The sequence below is a fragment of the Podarcis liolepis genome (assembly GCF_965112155.1).
Source record: "Podarcis liolepis genome assembly, chromosome: 10".
Taxonomy (NCBI): Eukaryota; Metazoa; Chordata; class Lepidosauria; order Squamata; family Lacertidae; genus Podarcis; species Podarcis liolepis.
This window is the reverse complement of record NC_139562.1, coordinates 12900783-12925268: the sequence shown is the minus strand read 5'-3', so window position 1 is coordinate 12925268 and position 24486 is coordinate 12900783. Positions and strand designations below refer to the sequence as shown.

General features: G+C 40.0%; 1 protein-coding gene across 1 annotated transcript in view; it reads right to left on the bottom strand.

Annotated features, from left to right (window-relative positions):
- ETNK1 (ethanolamine kinase 1) overlaps positions 1–23004 on the bottom strand; it is a 35534-nt gene extending 12530 nt beyond the window's left edge. Inside the window, exons 1-5 of the mRNA XM_083461500.1 lie at positions 22397–23004; positions 9863–10122; positions 6598–6738; positions 6001–6143; positions 98–181 (exon numbers count right to left, since the gene is read on the bottom strand). Of these exons, the coding sequence (XP_083317626.1) occupies positions 98–181; positions 6001–6143; positions 6598–6738; positions 9863–10122; positions 22397–22606 (838 nt within the window). The 5' untranslated portion in view covers positions 22607–23004. The remainder of the gene's footprint in view (positions 1–97; positions 182–6000; positions 6144–6597; positions 6739–9862; positions 10123–22396) is intronic.
- Between the last annotated feature and the right edge of the window lie 1482 nt (positions 23005–24486).

The following is a 24486-nucleotide window of genomic DNA, read 5'->3' as shown; positions in this document are numbered from 1 at the left end:
CAAGCCTAGACATATCGATCTCAGTATTAACAACTAATCCAGATCTCAACAACAGAGCTTTAAATGAGACGTGATATAAACAAACCAACTAAAATACCTGCAAATTCATTGAAGTGGTTCCCAATGTCATAAGCCAGGTAATTGTATCCACAGTACTCATAGTCAATGAACTTAACGTCACCTACACGAGACACAAAAAATAAATTTTGTAAGAGTAAGCACAAGGCAGTACCCCAAAGCTTCACTGTGCCTTTAACCACTTGCCAGTGTGTCAGCCTGTTGTGCTCAGATGCATGCACTTGAAGACATTCAAGGTTAGGGCTGTGTTTTTGTTTGTTATAACAAGTTTATTAAAGATATATACTGACCATAGTCTCACTAGAGAGCTTAAGATCTCTAATCATCACATCTGCTTTTGTGCCACAAGGGGCATCAGTAATGAACATATAATACTTTCTTATTAGCTAGCATCCTTACAGGGTGTTTGTTTTTTAATGCAATGCTAGTAATTTTGCACAAGGGAATGTGTGCTACGCTATTTTGTCTAGCCATTTCTTCTTTCACACAAGACTGAATGCTTTAAAGAGTTTTTATTTTATTTACATTTCAGCACATATTCTCCCTGGCAAATTAATCTAAAATATCAGAACAAAAAAAGCTGCATAATCCATTATAAAAGACAATACCGAGAGAGGAATTCAGTAATCTTTCAATTAAACTTTCCTCACATTTTAAACTAAAATTTATCTAGTAGCACGATTAGAGAGTTTCAAAACAATTTGGGAAGAATGGATATACATCTCAAACCTTGAAGACTTTTGAGTGGGAGAGACTAGCAGTATGACTGATTAGGGGACAATATTGGGTTGTGATGGGAAACATTTTATTGTGAAACCTGGTGTTTAACATTAGGTGTTCCCACTGCATGAACATTCTGCTAGTAAGCCTTATCTGCACTACAGAAATGAAATAGATCTAAATCAAGTTAACTTATAGTTCTGGAAGGGCATTATTGTTCTGTAAGGGGGCCAGGAATCTCAGTCTCTCCATAACTACAGTTTTTAACAGGATTCTTTGGGTGACGTGATGACAGTTAAGTTATAAAACCAATACAGGGTTGTAGCATATATATTCCATTAAGAGTTTACAAGAAAGTTTTTAGACTATACTTTAAATCAATGGAGTTTCTACGGAGGCTCCCACACCAATGCATTAACAGCAAGCTTGCGGACAAATCATTTAGACAAATCATTTAGACCCTACTGGCAAATCATGAAACTAGTTGTTGTAGCCTCTAAATGAATGCCATTTCCTAAAGTACTCAACTTGTTTCATAAATATATACTAGTAAAAAAATCAATTCTGGTTTAAATCTCGTTTTGCCCAAACACATTGTTTTAATGCATATGTCCACATTAAAAAAAAATCCAATAAAGATGGCAGGTGAAAGGCCTGCATATACAAAATGCAAGACAGTTATTTAAAGATAAACATTGTTTGGATTCAAGCTTATATACATTAAAATATAGGTCTGCAGTGCCATCATCACCACCAGACAACCCTTGCTTTTATTCAAATGCTAATTTCCAGGAATAATTAACAGTATTACAAAATAAGAAAATGAAGCTAAGATACAGATGAGGCTGTTACCAGGCTCCGTGCTCTCCTAGGGGGGAGGTGCATGCGAACAAGTGATGCGATAAACCTCCAGTCAGTGCCTTTAAGTAGCACGGTGCACGCCGCCACTTGGCAGCAACAATGGCATACCTAATCTGTAGCAGATGAAGAAAATTTGGCAAACTCATATTTGACAAGACACAAAACTTTAAAGAGAAAAGTTCTGCATTTCACTGGTCCTCCTGTTCTAGACTTGACATCACAGTGGAACTCAGCCTTAAATTTTAAGTTTTGCAAGAAATACAAATGTTCAAGATGCACTGCTCCCTTCGATTTTGAGGCTTCAATGAAACTTGGGTGTTGGCAGGCAAGCGTAATTTCGTCCGTCCCCTGTCCCGTCCCCCCATGTTTGTGCCATGCTGTTTTTAAAGTAAGTTTATTTATAGTTTCCTTTTTTATCAAATAAGCATTAAAACAATTCTCACCTATCAAACCTCTACTTACATCCCTCTCAACGTTTCCATGAATTTTCCTTTTTTTCTTCTTCTATATAACCCAGTTATTTCTATTTATTCTTTCCCTCATCTGTTTCATCTATGTTTCGTAATTTCAATTTTTAAGCATAATGCTCTTCAACTGTATGGCAGAATCAGTAAGCATGTTTTTCTTGAAGGGCAGCTATTCTTTCTAACAATGTGCCAAGATGAAATTAACTACTTTGAAACATTCTTCTCCTTATATCAAAGAGATATCATTACAGTTTAAAATGCAAGCAAAGACTGTAGACACTTTTGAAAATCTTAAAATATCACTTATTGAATGCCTGATTTTGTGACCAGTAGGTTGAATTTAATGCAGCGCAAGCAACCGGGGGGGGACTGGGTGGGAACAGCTGACACAATTTCCCCTTCCACCCTGCTCTACACCCAGACTTGGTACCCTGACTGGAGTTGGGAGAGTGGGGAATTCTCTTTATGCTCACACTGCACTGAATACAAACCAACCCTTTCAAGAGCCTCAAATGAAAATTAGAAGTAATCCTAGCTGTTCCATAACAACTGGGGCTTTGAAATGGTGAACAGCTTCTCAGGACAGTTCTACCAGAAAGAAAAACTAGGAAATGGGACAGGGAGATACATAAATGCACTTGGATTTAGAGTCAGTACAGAGACTACTGCAGCAGCATACTATATTATTGCTGGGAGAGTGAAATATGAATGCAAGAGCTAGACTTCCATGGCTGCTTCTTAAGGGTGTAAACGAAGTATAAAGTGTAAAGTCCCGACAAAAGACTAGCAGTAAGAACAAATGCTTAAGCTATTCAGCAAGCTGCTTATTCATAAATGATAGCTGGCAATTATAGGTGTTCTATGCAAGGCAATACAACTTAAAACATTTAACATCCTGAATGTTAGTAGCCTGAATTAGTAAAGCAGAAAGAGGCAGCAGCTTCACCTGGCATATTAAAACTAAATATTATAGATTTAAAAATTATTATATATAAATGAAAATCGGACCAAGTTTGTTAAGTTTGTAAAGTTAGAATGTGCTGGAAGAAGGCATTTTGGAACTCTTATTTTATGTGAAGTGTTATAAACAGACATTCAGATATTTTATAAAATATATTTATAAATATTTTCCTATTTTATAAACAATTGAAAGCCCATATGGTAACTTTAAGACATAGCTGTGAACCACTCTCCTCTAGCAAATAATTAATATAATCGACTTTATAACTTTTCACAGGGATAAAATTAAAGGAGTAATCAATGTGGCACAGTAGTACTGTGGGCCAAAAGATTAAAATCAGAATAAAAAGTTTTAAGTAAAGAAGATAGTTTAAAAGGGAAGAAAATCCAGAGAGGCGCGTGCTTCTTTCAAGTAGCTTGCAAAACATTTTTAGCATGGCAGCAATATTTTAACTGCATGATTTTTATTTCACTACATGACCAGGTTAAGTTAAAAGTTAAAGCTGAGTTTCCACTGCAAAAGTAAATAGTTCCTCTTAAAATACTATTATGCACCAGATTCATAAACATTGTGCCCAGTACAAGACAATACACAGTGCCAGACTTTTATTCATGGTTTATTTAATCTAAGATAAAAGCAGTGCTCAACATTTCAGCATTGCAGAAGTCTTCAGCACTGCTAGAGATAATTCACAAGACCTCTTGAGGTGGAAGTTATCAAATAATAGCATGGCTATAATTTGCTAACTGCAACTTTCACACTGAAAACATAGTCACAAAAGATCTTTCCTTGCTGTGAATACTTAATGCACTACACACTTAGTATTTACCCCGTTTTTAAAGAGTTGCAAGCATTTCCCCGTATTTAGAATTCTCCCTCTCCCCCTCCCTGTTCCCAAGTGCTAAACACTCACACACTGGTTTTTGCAGAAATGCTCTTAAATGATGCACTGCTCTCACTGATTTATTCTCCACTCTGTTTACAAAAGAAAATGACAGCAGATTTGTTTCAAAGGGGGGGGGGGTGTCAAGCCTAGAAACTCTGACACTGTTCAATTCTGAACTTTTTGTCTTGGGATATTTAGTAAAAATGGTTCCAGTATGTTGTAAACTGCCCTGTTATCTTCAGATGAAGGGTGGTACATAAATTTAATAAATAATAACAAAGTGCCTATGCCGAAAAGTCACTTTTCTCAAATTTGAATAATTCACACATAATTTGATTAGGTTTACATATCTCTTTTCAAAATATTTTAGGACTACAAAGTAAAATCTAAGGAGTATGATCTAGAAAAGCCTCCCAAATGGCCATCTTTTTTTCTCTTAGACTCATCTGTGGGCCAAAGGACCCTTGTGGTAATACACATTGCAGCACAACATATATAGGCCCCCAGGAAGAGCCAATGTTACACCTTTCATAAAAAGTTTGGAAGGCATTTGATTGTTTAGAATGGGAAGGCAGAAAAAACAAATGAGCACTGTAGCCATGCAAAATACATTGAATAGTATGACATGCATACTATTATTTTTTGCACAACCTTAGGCGAATATTACTTGACCACACTGAAGATAGAGAGAGAGACATGCCTCTAGTGCCAGGAAATTGGAAATTTCAAATGCTAGTCTAGTTCGGTTTCTGTTTGTTTGTTTTTAAAGGAGAAGCTTGCCTCAACAGCTGTGGGAACTGTTGTAGAGGAAATATATTTAAAAGACCTATCTTTGTGTGCAGTTTCCTTTCAAATAATTTATTTGGGTCACATTCAACATGCCAACTTCCTGATAAATTTATCTGTTTTAAAACAATATTCTATAAATCCAAATTTCTAGTTCCTAAATGCTGCATTCCCTTCAATATGAACATACCAGTTTGATTAAGCTCAGACAAAATTGGAGCACAGGAAATGCTGGTTCCCTGCAAGATATCTTTTGCAAATCACAACTCAGCCTTGGGTATTCACATTTCCGCCCGCACCCAGAATTATTTCCCGTTCTTTTCCTAGAATTAACTATGGTTTTGTTACAAGGTCTATGCAAACAATATTATAAACACGGATTACAAGTTTCAAACCATGCTTGCAATCTCTAGTTTATAATAGGACCATTTTTTGTACTGGTGCACACAAAACACAAACACATGGTTAATACCAGCAAGAGAGGAAAAACCACTCCCCAACGGGCAAAGAATATCCATTTCTAATGTTACTTTTAAAGGGGTTTAAAATGTTTAATATAATAACTAAATTTATCACATCACCAAAATTAATAAGCTATAGGTGATTCATTTATTCAAACACAAACAGTTGAAACTGACAATGAAAACAAATCCAATTTCCCAGTCTTCAGAATACCTCTGACCTCAAATATATTTACAAACAAATCTTCAACTTTAAAGATACCTATGTACCTCATCATCAGCGTATAAAGAGAGCCTTGGAAAGTATCTTTCCAGATACTTCACCATGTAGAATTCACCATGTAGAATTCCTCGGTGTCATCAATATATCTGACAAATCAGAATACAAAGATAATACACAGTAACCTGGAGACATTTGCTCCCAAGGCTGTTTGAAACAGTAAAATCTGGATCAAGGACAGTTACACAACAACAATTCAGCTTGAAATTTCTGCTGTCAACACAGTGGAATAATAAAATTATTATGGTAAAAAATATTTTTTCTGTAAACTATTAAATATTAATTAAAGTATTAGTTATAGTTATCAGCAACAATTCTATACAACAACTGCTATGACACAAAGTTTGCATCAAGCAACAAAGGGTAATAAAGTATAAATAGTCAGATGTTATTTAAAACGAAGTACAGTTGTCATTATCCACCCACCACAATTTACTATTGTGTATTAGGCAATACAAAACAAGCCTTAAAGGTTACTTACAGCTGTGTTCAATACCTACCTTGTTTTCCATTGTAGATTATATTTTTACACAACAGATCATTGTGACAAAGTACCACTGGGGAACCCAGGTTGGACAGTCTCTCTTTCATCCATGCCATTTCCTCTTGAAGGATTTGAGGACTTGGTACATCAGCTATAAACCTTTTGAATTTAAGAAAAGGGAGGGCACATGTGTAAATAATCATTTCAAAACTTAGACAGCACCAACAGAAAACAGTTCTCAAGACTTTAATCAGAAACGTGGTTTTCTCCATTCTCTCATTATTTCAGTCATATTATTCAATAAACAACAACTTCTTCTTCTTCTTCTTCTTCTTCTTCTTCTTCTTTGGCGATCACTAGTAGCCGAGTAAGATTGTCTTCCATAAACATGGTTTTAACACAGTCCGTGACTGTGGAGGCCAATTCTGGACCCTCACATCCTTCCACAGTGGGGAAATTGGTTCCCAGGTTAAAATCCCTTAAGCAACATGAAAAGCGCTATGGATATATTTTACATTTCTGAAATGAACATGGGTACAATCAATTTAACACTTCCATCTTCATTAACAAGCTTTAGAACGCTACAATCATAGAAACAAGAATAGGCATTCACCTTTTGTGCAACTCCTCATCAGCAAATTCTGTTGGAATGAGAGAGAAGTATTTTCCCATCTTCAACCACAAGTTAGACTTGGGGATCCATCCATTGTGAGCATGAATAGCATGTATTTTAGCAAGCTGTCTGGCTATGAGCCTGCAATAAAGTCAAAATTATACCAGAATAAATCCTTTGTATAATTACAAATACATTATTTCAGCTCGGAACACTGAGAATCTGTTAGAAGCACATTAATAGGGTGGGAGGAGGTAACAAAATATTGTCATTATTAAATGGCAGCTTAGGACCTATTTGTTCCAGCAGGCCTTTGGAGTGACACCATTTGCATAATTAATATTAATTATTACTGTTCACTGCATTTTGTATTGTGGTTCTAGTTTTGCTTTTTACACTGCATTTTTACTCTTTGCCACCCTGGGCTGTCATGAGAGAAGGGGTGGGGTATAAAAATATACACACAAAAAAATTCAATGACTGTTTCATGGAAGCTGAGGTCATGAGAGGCTAGGCTAAATAGGCTGAGACTTAATTCAAAAACATGAGTAGGAAAACTGATCTGGGATTAGGTGTACAGTCAGTTCTGGCTGAGGATATGATTTCTTGAAGGATCCAGTATGCAGACTGAGAATGCTCCTGGGTGCTCAAGTGGTATCTGTGGCATAAAACACATGCATGTGGATCAACTTTTTTTTTTAACTTGTTGAAACTGCAGTTGGAGGCCACAGTGCCAGTGTGGGCCTGTTTTTGGAGTACAGTGGTGCCCCGCAAGACGAATGCCTCGCAAGACGAAAAACCCGCTAGACGAAAGGGTTTTCCATTTTTCGATGCGCTTCACAAGACGAATTTCCATATGGGCTTGCTTCGCAAGACGAAAACGTCTTGCGAGTCTTGCGATTTTTTTCGCTCCCCCCCCCTTTTTCTAAGCCGCTAATAGCCTTTTAGCCGCTAAGCCTTTAATAGCCGCTAAACCGCTAATAGCGCTAATCCGCTAATAGGGTTGCTTTGCAAGACGAAAAAACCGCTAGACGAAGAGACTCGTGGAATGGATTATTTTCGTCTTGCGAGGCACCACTGTATCTTGCTCCCTATTGTGAGATCAGAATTAGTTGTTTCTGCGCCCAATTCAAGATCCTCACTATCTCTTGTAAAGCTTTAAATTGTTTGGAACAGAGGTACTTACAGAGCCTCCTACACTTCCACACCTGTTCATTAAGACTTTCCTGGGAGGCTGTGTAGCATTCCACTGCCTTCAAGAAGTATGATGAACCAAACACTGGACAGGACCTTCTTGCTTGCAGCATCCAAAATGTGAACTCCCTCCCTCCCCAAGGAGGCATGTCCAGCACTTTCCCTTCAGCAGCTGGTAAACACCATCTCATTTAGAAATGCATAATATCCTGGCTAGCTGTCTCACTAATTAGGCTCCTGGTTTTTGTTTTTGTTTTTTTGAACTTACTATATTTCTGTACTCAAGACATTGTGAAATTGGTTTATAAATTTAATTAAATTTTAATTTTTCCATATATTACCTTAAAAGCCAATTGGGTGCAAAAAATGTGTAATTTTGATATAACATACATGATGACTTTCCTAAAATTCTTCTATTTGCCTCTACTTGTCTGCAAAAAAACAGGGGTTTCTCACCTGTGGTCCATGGACCCCAGCAGGTCCGTGAACTGAGCACAAAAGGGGAGATCTCCTTCCCGTTACTTTGAAAACTGCCCTTGTGGAGGGGGATATGGAGAGGAGGTTCACAGCTTTCAGATTCTCAAAGGCATCTGTGACCCCCCAAAATGTTACGAGCCGCTGTGCTAAATACGATAAATTACACTGAAATGCGGTGGTATACATGAATCTGAAGGAGTTCAATAGGATGTGTTAACAGGCAGATTAAATGCTCCATAAAGCAAGATCATTCATTACTGACATCTTTAGAACAGCAATTATTGTCCATCAGCACCACATTTTGTTAAGTTTCTGCTCTGGCAGTAACTTCAAAAACTTTGCTTATTGCTTAGGATGTTTCCGTGTCCTTGATGGTTCAGTCAGTTCTAAGGCTTCAGCATGGAAGAAACCTGGATATTTGTATTTCTGCGGCACACCTGTGGGGCTCAGGAGCCCAGTTATGTCACCTGTCGCCTGCAGAGATGGCAGCCTCATACCCTTTTTCGAACACCCGCTCTTGTGGAGTGTTCCCTCCAAAATGCAAACTATCACCAGTCTTAATGAAACTGAGAGCAGCGTTTCTTCCAGTGGTCTGAAGAACAAGCCTGATGACTGAACAGCTCTGCTAATCACAAAGTCATCAAATTGGCCCTGCTGCCAGTCAAAAGTAAAATGAAACTTTAAAATCTGGCCCTAAATAGTTGTCAGAGAAGAGAGGAAAAACCAATTAAGTCTCAAGTGTGCCACAATGTTCCTAGAGCCATCACAGGCTGAAGATGGACAGACTGCCTTCACAATAGTCTAATACAGGGTTCCCCAATCTGGTTTCAAATGTTTCGGACAACTCCCATCTTCCCTTATCCAAGCTGTCTGGGGCTGATGGGAGTTTTGGCCAGAACATCTGGAGTTCATCTGGCTGGGCAGGCCAATCTCACAAATTTGAAAAAGTAATTGTATCAATGTCTATTATGTTCCACATAGTCACGTTTGAATGTCCCATGCAGATATTTCTGGGAAAGTTCTGGGAACAAGGAAGGATAGAAAAAGACAGAATAAGCAAACAATCAGATATCTTTGGGTGACAGGGGACGGCCAAACTAGAGAAACAATGGAAAGAACACATTGCAAGACGGATTAAAAAAACTAAGGAGGGACAAGTCCATGAAGAGACATCAAGGAAAGACTAAGTTAAATGTGTCAGAGGCTGAAGCAATGGGGAACCAGTAAAGACATTTGAAATGGGTGTGCCACCTGGTTCAAACAATGGCAACTGAATTGCTTTGGCAGCCATTATGGACAGAGAAGTAACAAAAGCATGTCAGAAAAAAGAAAGTTACAGTAGTTAAAGATGGCAGGTGACCACAGCATGAGCCAGTGTTTTAGCCAACAAATAGAGGAATGGCTGGGTAACAATACAATACAATATTGTAGCAGCTGCCTATACTTACGGTCAATCATCTAAGTATCTATTCATCCTCAAAAATAGCAAGGTCTCAGGAATGGGGGCATCAGGCACCAGAGAGCCCTATGGAATATGCAGCATGGGAATATACCTAACATCCCTCTTTAGAAGAAAGAGTGCTGAAGGGCTTACCGAAAAATCTCTGGGTTGCAAACATGTTCCGGATCCAGTGCTTCGCCTTCCATAAACTCATAGCACAGGCCGTTGCGGAAAGTACAGTAAAGTTGTGGAGCGCAGCCGTGCGCTTGCAACACACGGAAGCTCTTCACTTCTTCCTCTCGATCAACTAACAGCTCTGTTTTATTTCCATAAATTCTAACAAGGACAACATCATCCATTTCCTCACCCACATAACAGCCAATAAGCTTATTGGTGATTCCATCTGTAAATACCTGTAAGGAAGAGTAATTCAGATTTGTTTTAATTAAAACTTACTACTACTACTACCACCACCACTACTACTGTATATTTATTTATACCCCTCCTATTTCCCCTAACAGGGCCTCAATATGGCTTACAGATAAAGCAGGGACGGCTATAGTCATTCATGGTTTCCTGTTTCTCAAGAGTGAGAACAGGTGCTCTTTCGCAAAGGCAGGACAGCCTGACATGCTGCAATGCACCATGGCAGAGCCTGCTTCCCACAATGCTGTGCCTGCCTCTAGTGATTGACAGATTCAGTCCCAAAGCAGGAGGATAGAACAAGAAAACCAAAATACTCCAAGGAAGTCAATGAGTACCTGACTACTCTCTCAGGGGTGAGTGCACAAATGCATCCCGCCAATCCACTAAAATTCAGGTTAGACCTGCAGGACAGGTCCATATGCTGCACTCATCACTGACAAGAACCCTTTATGGAAAGTCCACCTCTTCATTCTTGGTCAAAAGAGGTGGTTGCTCAGAAGCAGTATCTCCAGAGACAAATAAGAGGACCTCCTCTTGTAGTGAGTGCTGGAGTACTCTTCTGTGATGAAAGGATACCTTGGTCAAGCCAAACTTGTCTACTTTGTAGTAATGATAAATACAAAGGGATAAGTCCAAGTGGCCACCTTGCAAAGTCTTCCAGAGAAGGAACTATTATCTTTACACACTGGAACGGAAGTACTTCTCAGTTAGCTTTGCAGTGTTCATTGCCACAAGATGTACTGACTGCCACTAGCTTAGAACAGACAAGTGGATGTGTCAACTGGAATAACTGAAAATAGAGTCTCTGTTCAGAGACATTGCAATCAGATGCTAGGAGCACACAGAGTGGCTATTGTCACCCCACCCCCGGCACATTCCCCAGGGCTGCCAACCATTGTTCCTTATAGTGGCAGGATGCTAGACTAGACAGATTTTTCACCAGCTACAGAATGACAATACTTATGTACTCCTCACAGCAGCAAACTTTGTCTCTTGGTACAAGATAAAACACAACTCCCCAAGTGTTACAAGACCACATAAGAAAACATTTTAAATGAACTGATTTGACGTTTTTTGCATTCACAAAAGCTATGCAGAGATACAGTTGTACCTCTGGTTAAGAACTTAATTCGTTCTGGAGGTCTGTTCTTAACCTGAAACTGTTCTTAACCTGAAGCACCACTTTAGCTAATGGGGCCTCCTGCTGCCACTGCGCCGCCACTGCACGATTTCTGTTCTCATGCTGAAGCAAAGTTCTTAACCCGAGGTAATATTTCTGGGTTAGCGGAGTCTGTAACCTAAAGCATATGTAACCTGAAGCGTATGTAACCTGAGGTACCACTGTATTTAATCACACTGATAAGCTAGTTTAAAAAATAATAATCAGGTTTCTAGTAGTCAGTAGCATAAATTAGTAAAGTCTTCCACAAACAGAAAAACTGCTTACTCGCCCAGTGTCGCCACCCCACCTATAGCTCCTTAGATTTTATATCCCAAATAGCTGTATGCCATGTGGTTCAATTTATTTAGGATGAAATTGAAAGCAGGTTCATTGGCATGTGTTTTTGTATAGTTTCTCACTGATGGACTGATGTTTACACACAGCTGTTTTGGTTTCTGTGATCTCTTGAACTATACTGTCATGTTAGTTACAGTATAGGGCCCAGGATACACAATATTTTACACACCCACAAAAAGGGATCAATATTCTAGCATGACACAGTATTTCCTAGAATAAAATAATATATTCCAATGAAAACTGTATTGCCTAATATAATGGCTTGTTTACCAGGGCATGACACTGCCTGGAGAAGTTGCTGAAGACACTATAAATTAAGGAATGAAACACATGAAAAGTCCTGCTCATAAAGTTAACAGCAGAGGCAGACTAATAATAGACATTAAGATAATGATTTTAAGCTATATTGCATATTTATTTGGAATTTATGCCCTTACACAGACCAGAAATTAAAATGAGCAACATGGAATACAAAAATATGACATGAATTGCTGAATTACTAATGTGATTAATGACATACATTAAGGAATTCTACATGCACAGAAATAATCTAAGTTAATGCAGTCAATTCTGACTCATTCAAGCGCCATTTTTCTTGCTCTAATATCTATGAGCCAGGGAGGTCAAATTAACGGAGTAGTACTGCCAGTTCCAAGCAAGGGGTAACTTCAATCTTTATCAATGTTTAAACAGATGCTACATTAACACTGCCTGCAAAATGTATTACTAACAATTTTGATGCGCCCTGTCTTGTGAAGACCACAGTTGTGCTAGTCCCTTCCACCCTAAATATTTCTTGCATGCTCCCCCCCCCCCATTGTGGACTGTATCCAAAACTAGCAGATAGCTTGAAATTGAAAACAATTCAATACATAAGAGTAAAGAGGGTCCAACAGATACTTATGGGAAACTGCAAAATGCAGTCTTCATTTTCTAAGCTCTACCACTTTCAGCCATTTTGAAGTGGTCCTAAAACTGCTCAATTCTCGCTTGCTGCCTGTGTCTAACTTCCTCCCAGAATTTCCTCAAACCTAAGACTTCCCATTAAGGTTTAAATCCCCATCCACAAATGAAATAAAGTCTAACTACAAATGCACACATCTACCCTTGGTGACCCTTATCTCTTATCCCTCACCTTCATATAAATTTAAACTATGGGGTCATCAGGGCAAAGACCCATCCTTTGAGTATGTCATGGTGCTACTGTATATATAGCGGTACCCCATTTTATCTTCCCAGTAATCCAGTGATGTCCATTTGTACCCTGGTCTCCTCAGTCCAAATCCATGGTACTCACTCTACCACAATGGCCATTTTGTGTGAAACACCTGAATAAGATAGTGGGCCACAAGGTTGACAGGTCTTGGTTGACAGCACGGTACCAAAAATAAATGCATGGGAGCCTATAGCCTCATTGCATCCAACCCTCAAGAATCCTCCAGACACTGCAGCCCACTCTGGGAAAGCACAAGCAGGTAGAAGTTTCTTCTCCACAGAAAATGAAGTGAGGTGATAGAAGTGAGTTGGGTGAAGGCCTGAGAAGGTGAAGATTCGGTTGGGTGACAATCAAATCCATGCTTGCAAAAGTATCTCTTGGGCCATACAGCTGGCCGGCCACACACACACATACACAAACATTTTGTGGGTCATATAGCCCTTGTGCACCTTGGTCCGTTACTTATGTTAATATAAAAAAATTCCTTCCAGTAGCACCTTTTTTTTTTTTTTTTTTGCTGCGTATTTATTTATTTATTTATTTTCGATTTTAAAAGTTTTTATTGTAATCCAACATCTTAAAAAAACATACACATCATTAATAATAAAGCAAAGCACAAAAAAATAAGGATAATAAAATAATTCAAGAATCAATATACAATCTTTCCGTTCTTTGAAGGAACTGGAAGGAATTTTTTTATTTTGACTATGGCAGACCAACACGGCTACCTATCTGTAACTGGAACTTATATTAATGTTTTCTTTCCTGCAATTACATATTTTAGACACTGGAGGTCACTGTGGGACTTTGCTGAATATACTCAGCAATATTCTACTGCCTTTTCAGTAAATCTTTTAAGTGCATGAACTTCAGGCTTGGCTGCCTGCTGGTAACAAAGGTATTCCACAAAACAGATGCCTAGGACATGGACAGCCAAGGTGGGGAGGGTGATTAGTGATTCACTGTACAACTAAGTTACAACACCTCAAACTGCAGTTTTGTCTACACTGTGCAAGTGCCAAATCTGTCCAACAAAGCAAGCCAATTTCAAGTCCACTCACAAAATTTACGCCTATGACACAAGCAGTACTTCATCCAAATTAAAATGCAGGTGTGGTTTACCTGTTTTATTGGTAGCTATAGCACATGAGGTGAGTTACCTGGATCAGAATTCAGTTCTCTTGCTTTAACAGTCATTATTATGACCATGAACCAGTCTCTCCTACCCAACCCACAGGGTTATTGAAAGGATACAACTACAAAAGCATTTAAAACATTGATGAGGTTTAATTAATTGGTATTTCTACATGGATTTGTAATACTCTTAAAAGACAACCAGCAGCAATACTTTGAAAGAGGATTAGAATCTCATCTCTATAAAGTTCACACTTATCCAAATGCTTTAATTGCTGAAGCTAAAGGGTCATTCTTTTAAGTCATTCGTTTCTCCTCAGTGTGTCAATGTTCAAACAATTCTGTTTAAAAGCAAAACAGCAAAATCTAGATCTAAATTACTTTCTCTAGCACCCAGACCCATGCAAACCAAATTATACAATAATCCAGAAAGGATCATAAAGCACATGTTTCAGTTTTCATATGGTGATTACTATGTAGTTGCTCCAGCCTCATAGTTTGTCACATTATGTCACATGACCAGATGATTCTAATCTAGATTACAAAATAGCTGTTGCATAATGTCATAAAATACATGTCACTGAACTATTTACCAATTCAAGTATTCTATTAATATTCTAGTAATAATCTCTTCTTTTTTATTAATAGTACCTGTCTTTTCAAAATGGAAAGGAGAAATGTCTTATTTTTACATCAAAAAGGTTATGGTTAAGAGTTATCTAAGTAGAAGTAACCGAATTGTCGGTGCCATAGTAGAAACTTGTGCTGCTAAACAAAACTTGTGGTGTGAAAAAAACTAATGAGTATCAGCTCTCATGCAAACACAGCAAGAAGCCAGATAATTTGACAAGAATTACGTACTAAGGTTTAAGGTGCAAGTGAACAGAACAAGACAATAGTTGACAAGCACAAGAAAAGAATCTTAGTAACGGAAGTCTCAAAAAGTCAGATCACTGGAGAATAGATCCCAAACCATAGAACTGCATGAAAGATTTGTCCATAACTCCAGGTTCTAGAATTGAGCTCTGAATGTTAAAAAAAAGTAGCATATCATGACAGCGTATCATGCAAGCCAGGAAGTCATGTGACCACATCTAGTTTGAGAGTGCACCCTAGAGGCAGCCAACCTTTTTGAACTCAAGGGCACATTCAAAAACCTGAGGTCCCAGAATAGGTTACAGCAAGATTATATATATATATAGAGAGAGAGAGAGAGAGAGAGAACAATTTAAAACAGCTTACAGACCTATACTCAGGTCTACCCAAAAGTTAAGTCCCACTGAGGTGAGTGTGTGTAGGACAGCAGCCTTAGAAAAAAGGAATGTGCTAATAGGTCAAGCTCTATTCTAAACTGTAACGAATGACAAAGGCTATAATTAAAGATAATCCACTGAGTTGATGTGCAGGCACACAAAAGCTCATACCAATAACTAACTTAGTTGCTCTTTAAGGTGCCACTGGAAGGATTTTTTTTATTTTGTTTCAACATGGCTATCTACCTGAGTTGATAATGGTTAGACTTTTAAAAGGCGAATGCCAAAGCTTAACATAACTCCAAAATAGCAATTAGTACACTGGCTAAGTGAAACTTGAAGCTGCAATATAATGCTGCTGCTAAGTAAAAAACAAAACACCCCTCTACAATGGAGCTAGTATGCCAACCTTCAGCTAACTTGCTGCAGTTTAGTTTAGGAATAGCCATTTCTGAAAATTCTACAGGGTAGAGACATGGCTCACTAAAAGATATAAAACAACTGGAGGAAGTGCTGTTTCCCTCTTCAGTTTCACATTCGTATTACCAGAATTTGTTGGCACTTTCATAATCTATATTACAATAAAAGACCCACTCAGAATATAGCATGCAAAAAACACTCAACTTCCATGGCCTGGTCTTGAGTGAACTAGTCTTCCCTCAGTTGTCCAGGCTGTACTAATCTTACACACACACACAAAATATATATATTTACATTTTTAAAAAATCTTATACCACTTTCTCCTCGTCATACAACTGAGTGGCTCACAAAGTAAACACCCCCAAACATCAACAGTGTATAAAGCATTTTTAGAAAACCTGTAACCATATATAAAAAATAATAATATGATATAGGGAACAGCACAGAGCACATATCAAATTAAAAGCATCAAACTAGGTTTTATGACTTCTGTTCTATTATGGAGTAATCTGTCCCAACAGCTGAAAACTGACAGTGTACTACATAATACTGTTAGTTAAATCAGCTGTAGAAGCATTTATCCTGTTGCAAACTGCTGAATTTTATTGCTTAGATGTAAGCCCTTAATTCATCTAATTTTATATTCGGTCTTCTAATTATTCTACTCCATTTTTGTTTGGTTGGTTGTGTCAACCAAATCACATATGATCGATGGGTGTGTTCTTCAAAACAGCTCACAACCAGATTCACCTCTACATGGGCACTAGCCATTAAGTTTGTTCAGCAGAAGTTCCAAACTACTAGGAGAAAGAGACAGACCAGAGCTTCAAGTAACTATTTGCAACTTCTTTAACAGAAATAGTTGGCTAAAGTATCCTTTTCACAAAGGCAACACAATAGTCATTCTTCCTCACACAACACTAAGAAAAATGAGATAATTACTATTTAGTGCCTTCTTCTCAACATGCACAATAAAGAGCAGCAGTACTCACTGAAAATAGCAATGTGAACCATATATAACTAATTCATCAGGGATGGCGCCAACTAACACTGCTTGTAAAATTAAGTGCAAATGCACTCATTTTCAAGTACATATTCAAAATACACATTTGAAGTGTGAATGAGGACCACCTGTTTGAGAATGCAAATTTGTACTGCGTAAAGAAAGGTACCAGACAGAAAGCTATCTATTTCAGGAATTTATATCTGAAACAAATCCATTTATTGGAGCCTTATATTAAATCACAAGATACCTGTATATGGTAACTAGAAATTCCAAGGTGACTACACAGAATTCTATTCCAGTAACCGAATGGGATGGTATAGAAGGAATGGATTGCTCTGTACCTCCTCTGCCAGCTCACTTGGCTCCTATAATAGTTGCAGCGAGGGAGAAGGATTGCACTGTCACTCATTCACCAACCTGCTTGGCTTCCTTGCTAGAGGAAGCAAAGCCTCTTGTTTTTCTGGCAGCACAGAAGTCAACTGGCCACTACACTTTTCAGCTGGTCATGCAGGAGGCAACGCTTCTTCAGGCATGACCAATATAGAAATCAAGTGGTCTGGCAGTAGTCGTGAACTGCTCCATTTCTCCAAGGCTAGTCATCCATCCTGGATGCATACCCTAGAACACCTAAACTGGATAAATACATTTAATTCACTATGGCTCAATTCAAACAGACTGACTCATGCATTGTGGAATGCCACGGTCACAAACTATGCCTCACGGTGACTGAGCAGGATTTGTACTCAACTTTCTCTCATAGTTTGAAGAACAAGCACTCGTTTCTCGTGCAAAACTAAGCCAGCACTGTGGTTTGTTTCCTCTTAGCCACGGAGGACCCAATTTGAACAGTGCACACTAGCTTTTTAAAAAAAACAACAACTATGGCTTACTGTAATGTGTAGATGAGGACAATCCTTCAAATCATGATTTGAAGATTGAGAATGTGTCATGGACTCATGCACCCCATCCTATACTTTCCCCCTCACTGTGGATTGCCTCCTCCATGTCTAATTTTCTCTAACAGCTTGCTACAACATCTGAATTGGGCAACTACTTCCAGTCAAGTATAATCCATGTCAAACAATGAATTGGATGTTACAGCTGAAGACATGCATCCTAATGGTCAGGAGGAAACTCCATTAATATTTGTGGTTTTATATTGTAAACCTCCCTGTGATTCTCAGATGAAGGGCTGTGTAGAAATATTATTATTATTATTATTATTATTATTATTATTATTATTATTATTATTATTATTATTATTATAGTACATTCCTGTTCTAGAATATTCTATTTGAATCATACCTAATCATAAATGCTATACATAGCCCCTAGGCCAAAACTAATGCAGCAGTATCTCGGTTTATGAACTTAATCCGTTCTGAAAGTCCATTCTTAAACTGAAACCATTCTTAAACCGAGGTGCACTTTCCCTAATGAGGCCTCCCGCCACCGGTGCCCTTCCACCGTTCAGATTCCGTTCTTACTGAGGTAAAGTTCGCAAACCGGGACAGTACTTCCAGTTTTGCGGAATTCGTGAATTGTTTGTAAACTGGACTGTTCTTTAACCGAGGTACCACTGAAATTTAAGCTGTTTAACCACTATTTACTCTTTCTAATGAGACTACCCTCACAGGCATAATTAGTAGGAATGAAGGAGAGGGCTTGGGAACTCTCTCCTTGAGAAGCTAGGTGAAGACTTTGTTCCAGCAGGCTTTTGGAAACTGACAGTTTTTAATGAAATGACTAGTGCCATGCTATTTTTATTATAATCATAGCTATGGTTTTAATAGAATTAAGATATATATGTATTTAATTGTTTTTAATGATTATTTTCTATGTTTTTAACAGTTCTAATATTTATCTGTAAAGTGTCTTGAGTCCCACCAGGGAAAAAGATGGGAGTATAAATAAATATAATAATAATTATAATATATACTCCCTGTCAGTGATGTGGGGTAAGTTTTTTGCAAAGCATAATTTTAATGCTTTATTTTCAAATGGAAATATTTGAACATATTTCATAAGTTAATTTGTAATAATTTAAACTGCAGATACAATATTGTAATTAATGTTTTTAGGTGATTATCCCTAGAAATCATGTAAGATAAATATCAAAGGCAAAGGGGAGAGTAAAAATAATAAATATGTTATTTTAGAAGAGTTCATCTGAATGATTATGTATTGTATTGATTTTTAATTATTGTACATGCTTAGAGCTGTTGATCTTATTTATTTTAATACTGCTCTACCTCCTTCAACATATATTTAGAGATGCAGTATTTATAATATTTAAGTAAATAAATTGAAACAAAAAGAATCCAGTTTTTAATGGAATTCACCACACTGGCCGCACAGGTCAAAGGAAATCCCAAGCTAAAAGGTTTTAGTAAAGGCGTCCCCCCACTCATGCAGGGGTTATGTTCCGGGCGCCCGTGCACATAAACAAACACCATGTAAGTAGACAGCACCCTCTAAAAGCCCCTTTCTCCTGCTCTACAGCTTTCTCTCCACACATCTCCCTCTTCAACAAGAGTTGAAGCTCTTAGGCTGGGGAGGCTGCTGCTGTGTCGCTGTGCAAATCAGCTGCTAGGCGGGGAGGCAGCCTAAACAAATCTCTTTGGTCTCTCTGGGGCTTCCTCTGCCCTCAGTGAAGTCCTCTTCAGAGTCCAGGAAAGGTCTCCTTGCAAACAACTAGGATTTTCCAGCTCTCTCCTGCTATTTCCTGGTTTGAATCTACCTATTTATTTATGTATTTCCTGGCACCATGCATATATGCGGTTGTGCACAAGTCAATTATGTGTAATAGGGTGTGTGTGTGCCTGTAGTGACATCAGACTGGAGGGCTCCTGACAAGCTAAGTGTAAAAGAAGTGAACTTTGCTGAAATAGATTAGTTGTCATCAGGAAGTCAGAGTTCTTTGAGTTGCTAAATTTTAGTGTAAACAAGTTTCAGCAACTTAACTTTTGAGCAGTACATGCTATTTTGCATTTTCCTAAGCATTCCAATAAAAAACATTTAAACCACATTAAATGTGAATTAATACTCTAAAATAAAATGTTTCAGATACTGGGACAAAAAACTAATGATTTGTTTACTAAATACATGTTAAAAAGGCACGCTAAATTAAATCACTCCAAGGCATGAGATTTTTTCCCGCACTGCCAACTGAAAATTTCCCAAATAAACCTACATCACTGATGTGTATTTTTTAGAAGTACAAACATCAGCAAGCATAAACATATCTTCAACATCCCTAACCAAGAAGCCGAATAAGCTCTGCAACACCCATGTCAGGAAGATAATCTAGTCAAATATTGAAATTTTTAAATAACAGCTACAAAGCAACTTTTATGAAGACCACAAGCTATCCCAATATTAAGACCAACTAAGGAGCCAAAACCCTCTGTCAAATCTGTTTGCCTATAACCTACCTGATCCAAGAGATTCAGGGAAGTTTTTTTTAAAGCTATTACTATAAATGCATCTCTTGCAGTAAAGGTAAAGGGGACCCCTGACGATTAGGTCCAGTCCAAAAAGTTTTCTGGCTAACCCACAGAAGGTATATTTGTATAATGTTTTATATCAGCTATATTCTGTTTGTAACCCTTCCCCTCCCACACTTTAAAACAACACAACTATATACCACGAAGTGCAAAATAAAGCTGCTTAACATAGATATTTCAATTTACCAACTTTACATGCTAAGTTTATTACTACAATGCAAAACCTCTTTGAGATTGGGTAAACACCCATTTTGAAGCAGAAAATGGTTAGAAGTGTGAAGTTGCCCCTGAAAAGACTTGAAAGAGACAAGAAAGGAAGACAAGGGGTTATATCTAATGCTAGACATACATGGAGAAGACCCATTGAAAGGAAAGGACTAACTTAGGTTCATTCATTTCAGTGGGTCTGAGTGTAACTTAGTTGTATGCAAGCTCATGCCACTTTATTCATGCTCTCCTTCAGAATGTTTAGCATCTAGCCTTTATTCCCTATGTGCTGCAGCAATGCAATAGTTCATTAACACCTTTCCTTGAGGTGAAAGTGATAACCTAAAGCTGCCCCATGCTTAATTATTCAGTAGAGTGCAAAAGATTTGACAGGGACAATGTTGTCTAAGGAAAACGTGAATAACTACAAAATGCTCTCAGAGAAAATACAGAAGAGTATTCACTCAACTCCTGCTGCTTTATTATTGTAATGCTTAAATCCCTCTACAAAGCAAAGCGCATTGGGGAAAGGGTGGAGGAACATACTGTCCTCCCAGCATTCCTTTTGGGCTAAAACTTGACAGAGAAATTCAAGTTTTTCTTATGGTTTTTCTGGAAAGACAAGGAGATAAAAAAATGCTGACTTCCTCAATTGAGATTTGTATGGATGTTGTGTGCTTGCTACATGGCAACCCCTTTGCCTCGCAAGCTATACACTGCAAAAGCCTACATGGCAACCTATACTAAGGAACCCAGCCCTACCCCCCCATCTCTCTTGTTCCATTTCCCTCTTCCTGCAAACTAGCATGTTTTATGTGTAATTTTTGCACAAATCAGTTCAGGGTGGATCCCATTTTAAAACAATTATAACCTCATGAAACAGGGTTGGGAGGGGGAAGCAAGAGAGAGAAGAGATGAGCCCTGTGGAAAGAGAGAAGCAAGAGGTGAGGTTTTTTTAAGGAAAGGTGAGCAGGGAAAGCTTATTCTCCCTTTCTCTATATGCATGGTATACACACCCACAAGTACACGTAAGACTTCAGGCTATACTACAAGAATACAAGCTCACCAACACACACACAACTCCCTGCCCTATATCCTTCAGGCTATATTAATAGAGTACAAGCTCAGTCAGATACAAAGGTGTATCACATGTGCACTCCTCCCTATTCTGCATCCTTTGAGCTACGTTGCTGGAATAAAAGCTCAAACATACCTACAGATATCTCTCTCTCACACACACACACACACAGCACACACGTATATTACAGACTGCCATGTCACACAAACACACATATATATTACAAGTGTATTTCACACATGTATTAAACCCAGGCATATCAAATACGTACATATATATTACATGCAAGGATGTTACACACACTTGTATTTAATATGCGTGTATCACACACACACACACACATATGTATCACATACATACATTACACACAGGCATATCACACACACTCCTCCCCATCGTGTACCATTTTAGCTGTTACTAGATTATAAGCGCCCTCTCTCTAACACACAGGCGTATCACGCCATACAAGCACGCACCCCTCCCCCTCCCCCGAACTCTATAATTAGAACACGGCTCGGGTTCCGACTCGTCCGCCTTGCACAGAAACGTGCGTGTGTGAGCGCGCGCCTCCGTGTAGTCCATGTACGAGTTGGAGCCGCACAGGCACAGCGCGCACGCCCAACCTGCCTGCTCCTCCTTCGGGCTGCGCGAGCGGAATGGAAGCCGAGACTGCCCGAGCCGCTCTCCCTCTCCCCCCTCCTCCTCTCTCATTCTCCCCCTCAAGAGGGAAGCGCTGAGGAGAGACAGAGAGAGAAAGAGAGAGAGACAGAGCCGCCGCCGCCGCTCCTACTCCTCCCTCGCCTCGCCACAATGGCTGCCCGCCATCTCTCCCCCTCCCCACAACCTGCCTCCCCCTCCTCCCGCTTCTCTCTCTCTCCCTCCCCCTCACAGCCACCCTCCGCCGCTTCGCCTCAGCCGTTACCTTCAGCGTCACCTCCTCGGGCTTCCAGGCGGGCCTCAGTTGGCTGAGGAGACGGAGGGCCCCGCGGCGGTAGCCGGGCCCGCCTCCTCCTCCTTCTCCATCGCCGCCGCCGCCGCCTCCCGCCCCCGAAGCGGGGTCCCTCTCGCTCACGACGACGTCCAGCTTGGGCACCTCGGGCGAGCCCGGCGGCACGTGGATGTAGTTGGCCATGGAGGCGGCGGCAGGCGAGCGCAGGCGGCGGGGGAGCCTCGGCAGCAGGGCGAGACGGCGGCGGGCGAAGAGGAGCGGCAGCAGCAGCAGCGTCGTCGTCGTCACGCGAGCGGGAGCAGCCGGCAACTGAGCGGCGCGAGACCAACTGGCGGAGGGAGGCAGCCAAAGAGGCGGCCGGCGATTGGCTGGCTCGCCTTTCTTTCTCCTCTCGCTCTCCTCCCTCCACGCCCCTTTCCCCGTTTCCTCGGATTGGGAAGGGGAAGCTCCGCCCCTCTCCCACCAAGCCTATTTATAGATGCGGGTTTCTCTGGTAGGCCCCGCCCTCGCTTTTCTCCCCCACAATGCTTTTCTTCGCTTTCACGCGAACAGACACACACACACTTCGCAGACCTCTCCGCCGAGGGTCTCTCGCCGCGGGGCATGCCGGGAGAGACGGGTGTGGGCGGGGCTGCTTCCCTAGAGCGCGGGGGGCGGGCCCCCGTCAATGGAACGCTGTCAATGGAATGCTCGCGTCTCCGCCCTTCTCTCCCCCCCCCGCACCCAAACCTCCCTCCCATTCAGTTATATGGTCCACGATTGGCGTGCCTTTTTCCCAGACAGGTTTTCTCTCCGATGACTCCCCCCCTTTTCTTGGGCCCAAAATGACAGAATTACAGAGTTGCAAGGGACCCTGCTCCAAGTCCTTTAAGGACCTAGCACCACCCCTAGCAAAGGGACTAGCCGCGGGGCGGGGAGGGCATGTCTGACGCTCAGACATTTGTGTACACAGATTTAGACGCCCATTGAGTGTGACGTAGGAAGATCCCTTTGTAGATTTGCAGAGCTCGGTGTCCGCAGCCGGAGCGCGCACAGATCATACTCCTGCTGCGGAAAATTACATGTCAACATTGCAGCTCAACTGGTATCCACAGGCTTTACACTTGAACATAGGAATAACTGTGCAGTTCCAATGATTGCATACACTTGAATGTCACGTGTGAATAACGTTTTATGAGTGCACAGGTCAAGTAGGGCTCATTCCACCAACTTTGCTAAAAGCCACTGTGTCAGATGGTCATTGCAGGAACAACTATCTAGAAATTGGTGTCTGACGTTTGATTTTTCCTCTTCCCTTCCTGTCCCTTTTTCCTTGCATGTCATTTTAAAATAAAGATTGTAAGCCACTGGGTGTGAGGGTGTGGGTGGGAGGCTTTCAGGCTGAAGAGCAGCGTACCAATGCTCTAAAACAAACAAATGGATTTAATGCAACACTTAAGTCTTCCTTACGTCTTACTCATTTGAGGCAGAGTTGCATGATCACAGTTTGATTAATCATAACAGAAGGAGGAAATGGGACTGCACATTGGCTCAGCTGAAAGATCAGCACCCATCAGTCTCCTCCTATGACTGTCATAACATGGCAGCCATTCCACCAAGAAAGAACTACAGGGCCTCAGCTGAGAGACCAACAACTTTCAGCTCTTCCTTTCCCCAAATACTGTTTCCAGTGGGTCATTACAAAACCCCACAACTAAGACTGAATTGCCTGAGTTTATCAACTCCCAGCACCACCTCCTCCCTACAACTCCTTTCCCCTTTGTGTCCTGTCTTTAACACTGCAAGGCTGTCAACTGTCTTTTTTTGTGGCGGATCAGCAAAGTAAAAAAAAAAAAAATGCTTCAGATAAAATAATAAGACCATCACTTTGCAATCCCCTTGCAGTTATTGGATAGCTCAGTCATTAGAGCATGAGACTTAATTTCAGGGCTGAGGGTTTGAGCCCCATGTCGAGCAAAAAGATCCCTGCATTCCAGGGGGTTAGGCTAGATGACCCTTGTGACCCCTTCCAACTATGGATTTCTAGGATTCTAGTGAGGCATCAGGCATAAGCCTGCATTTTA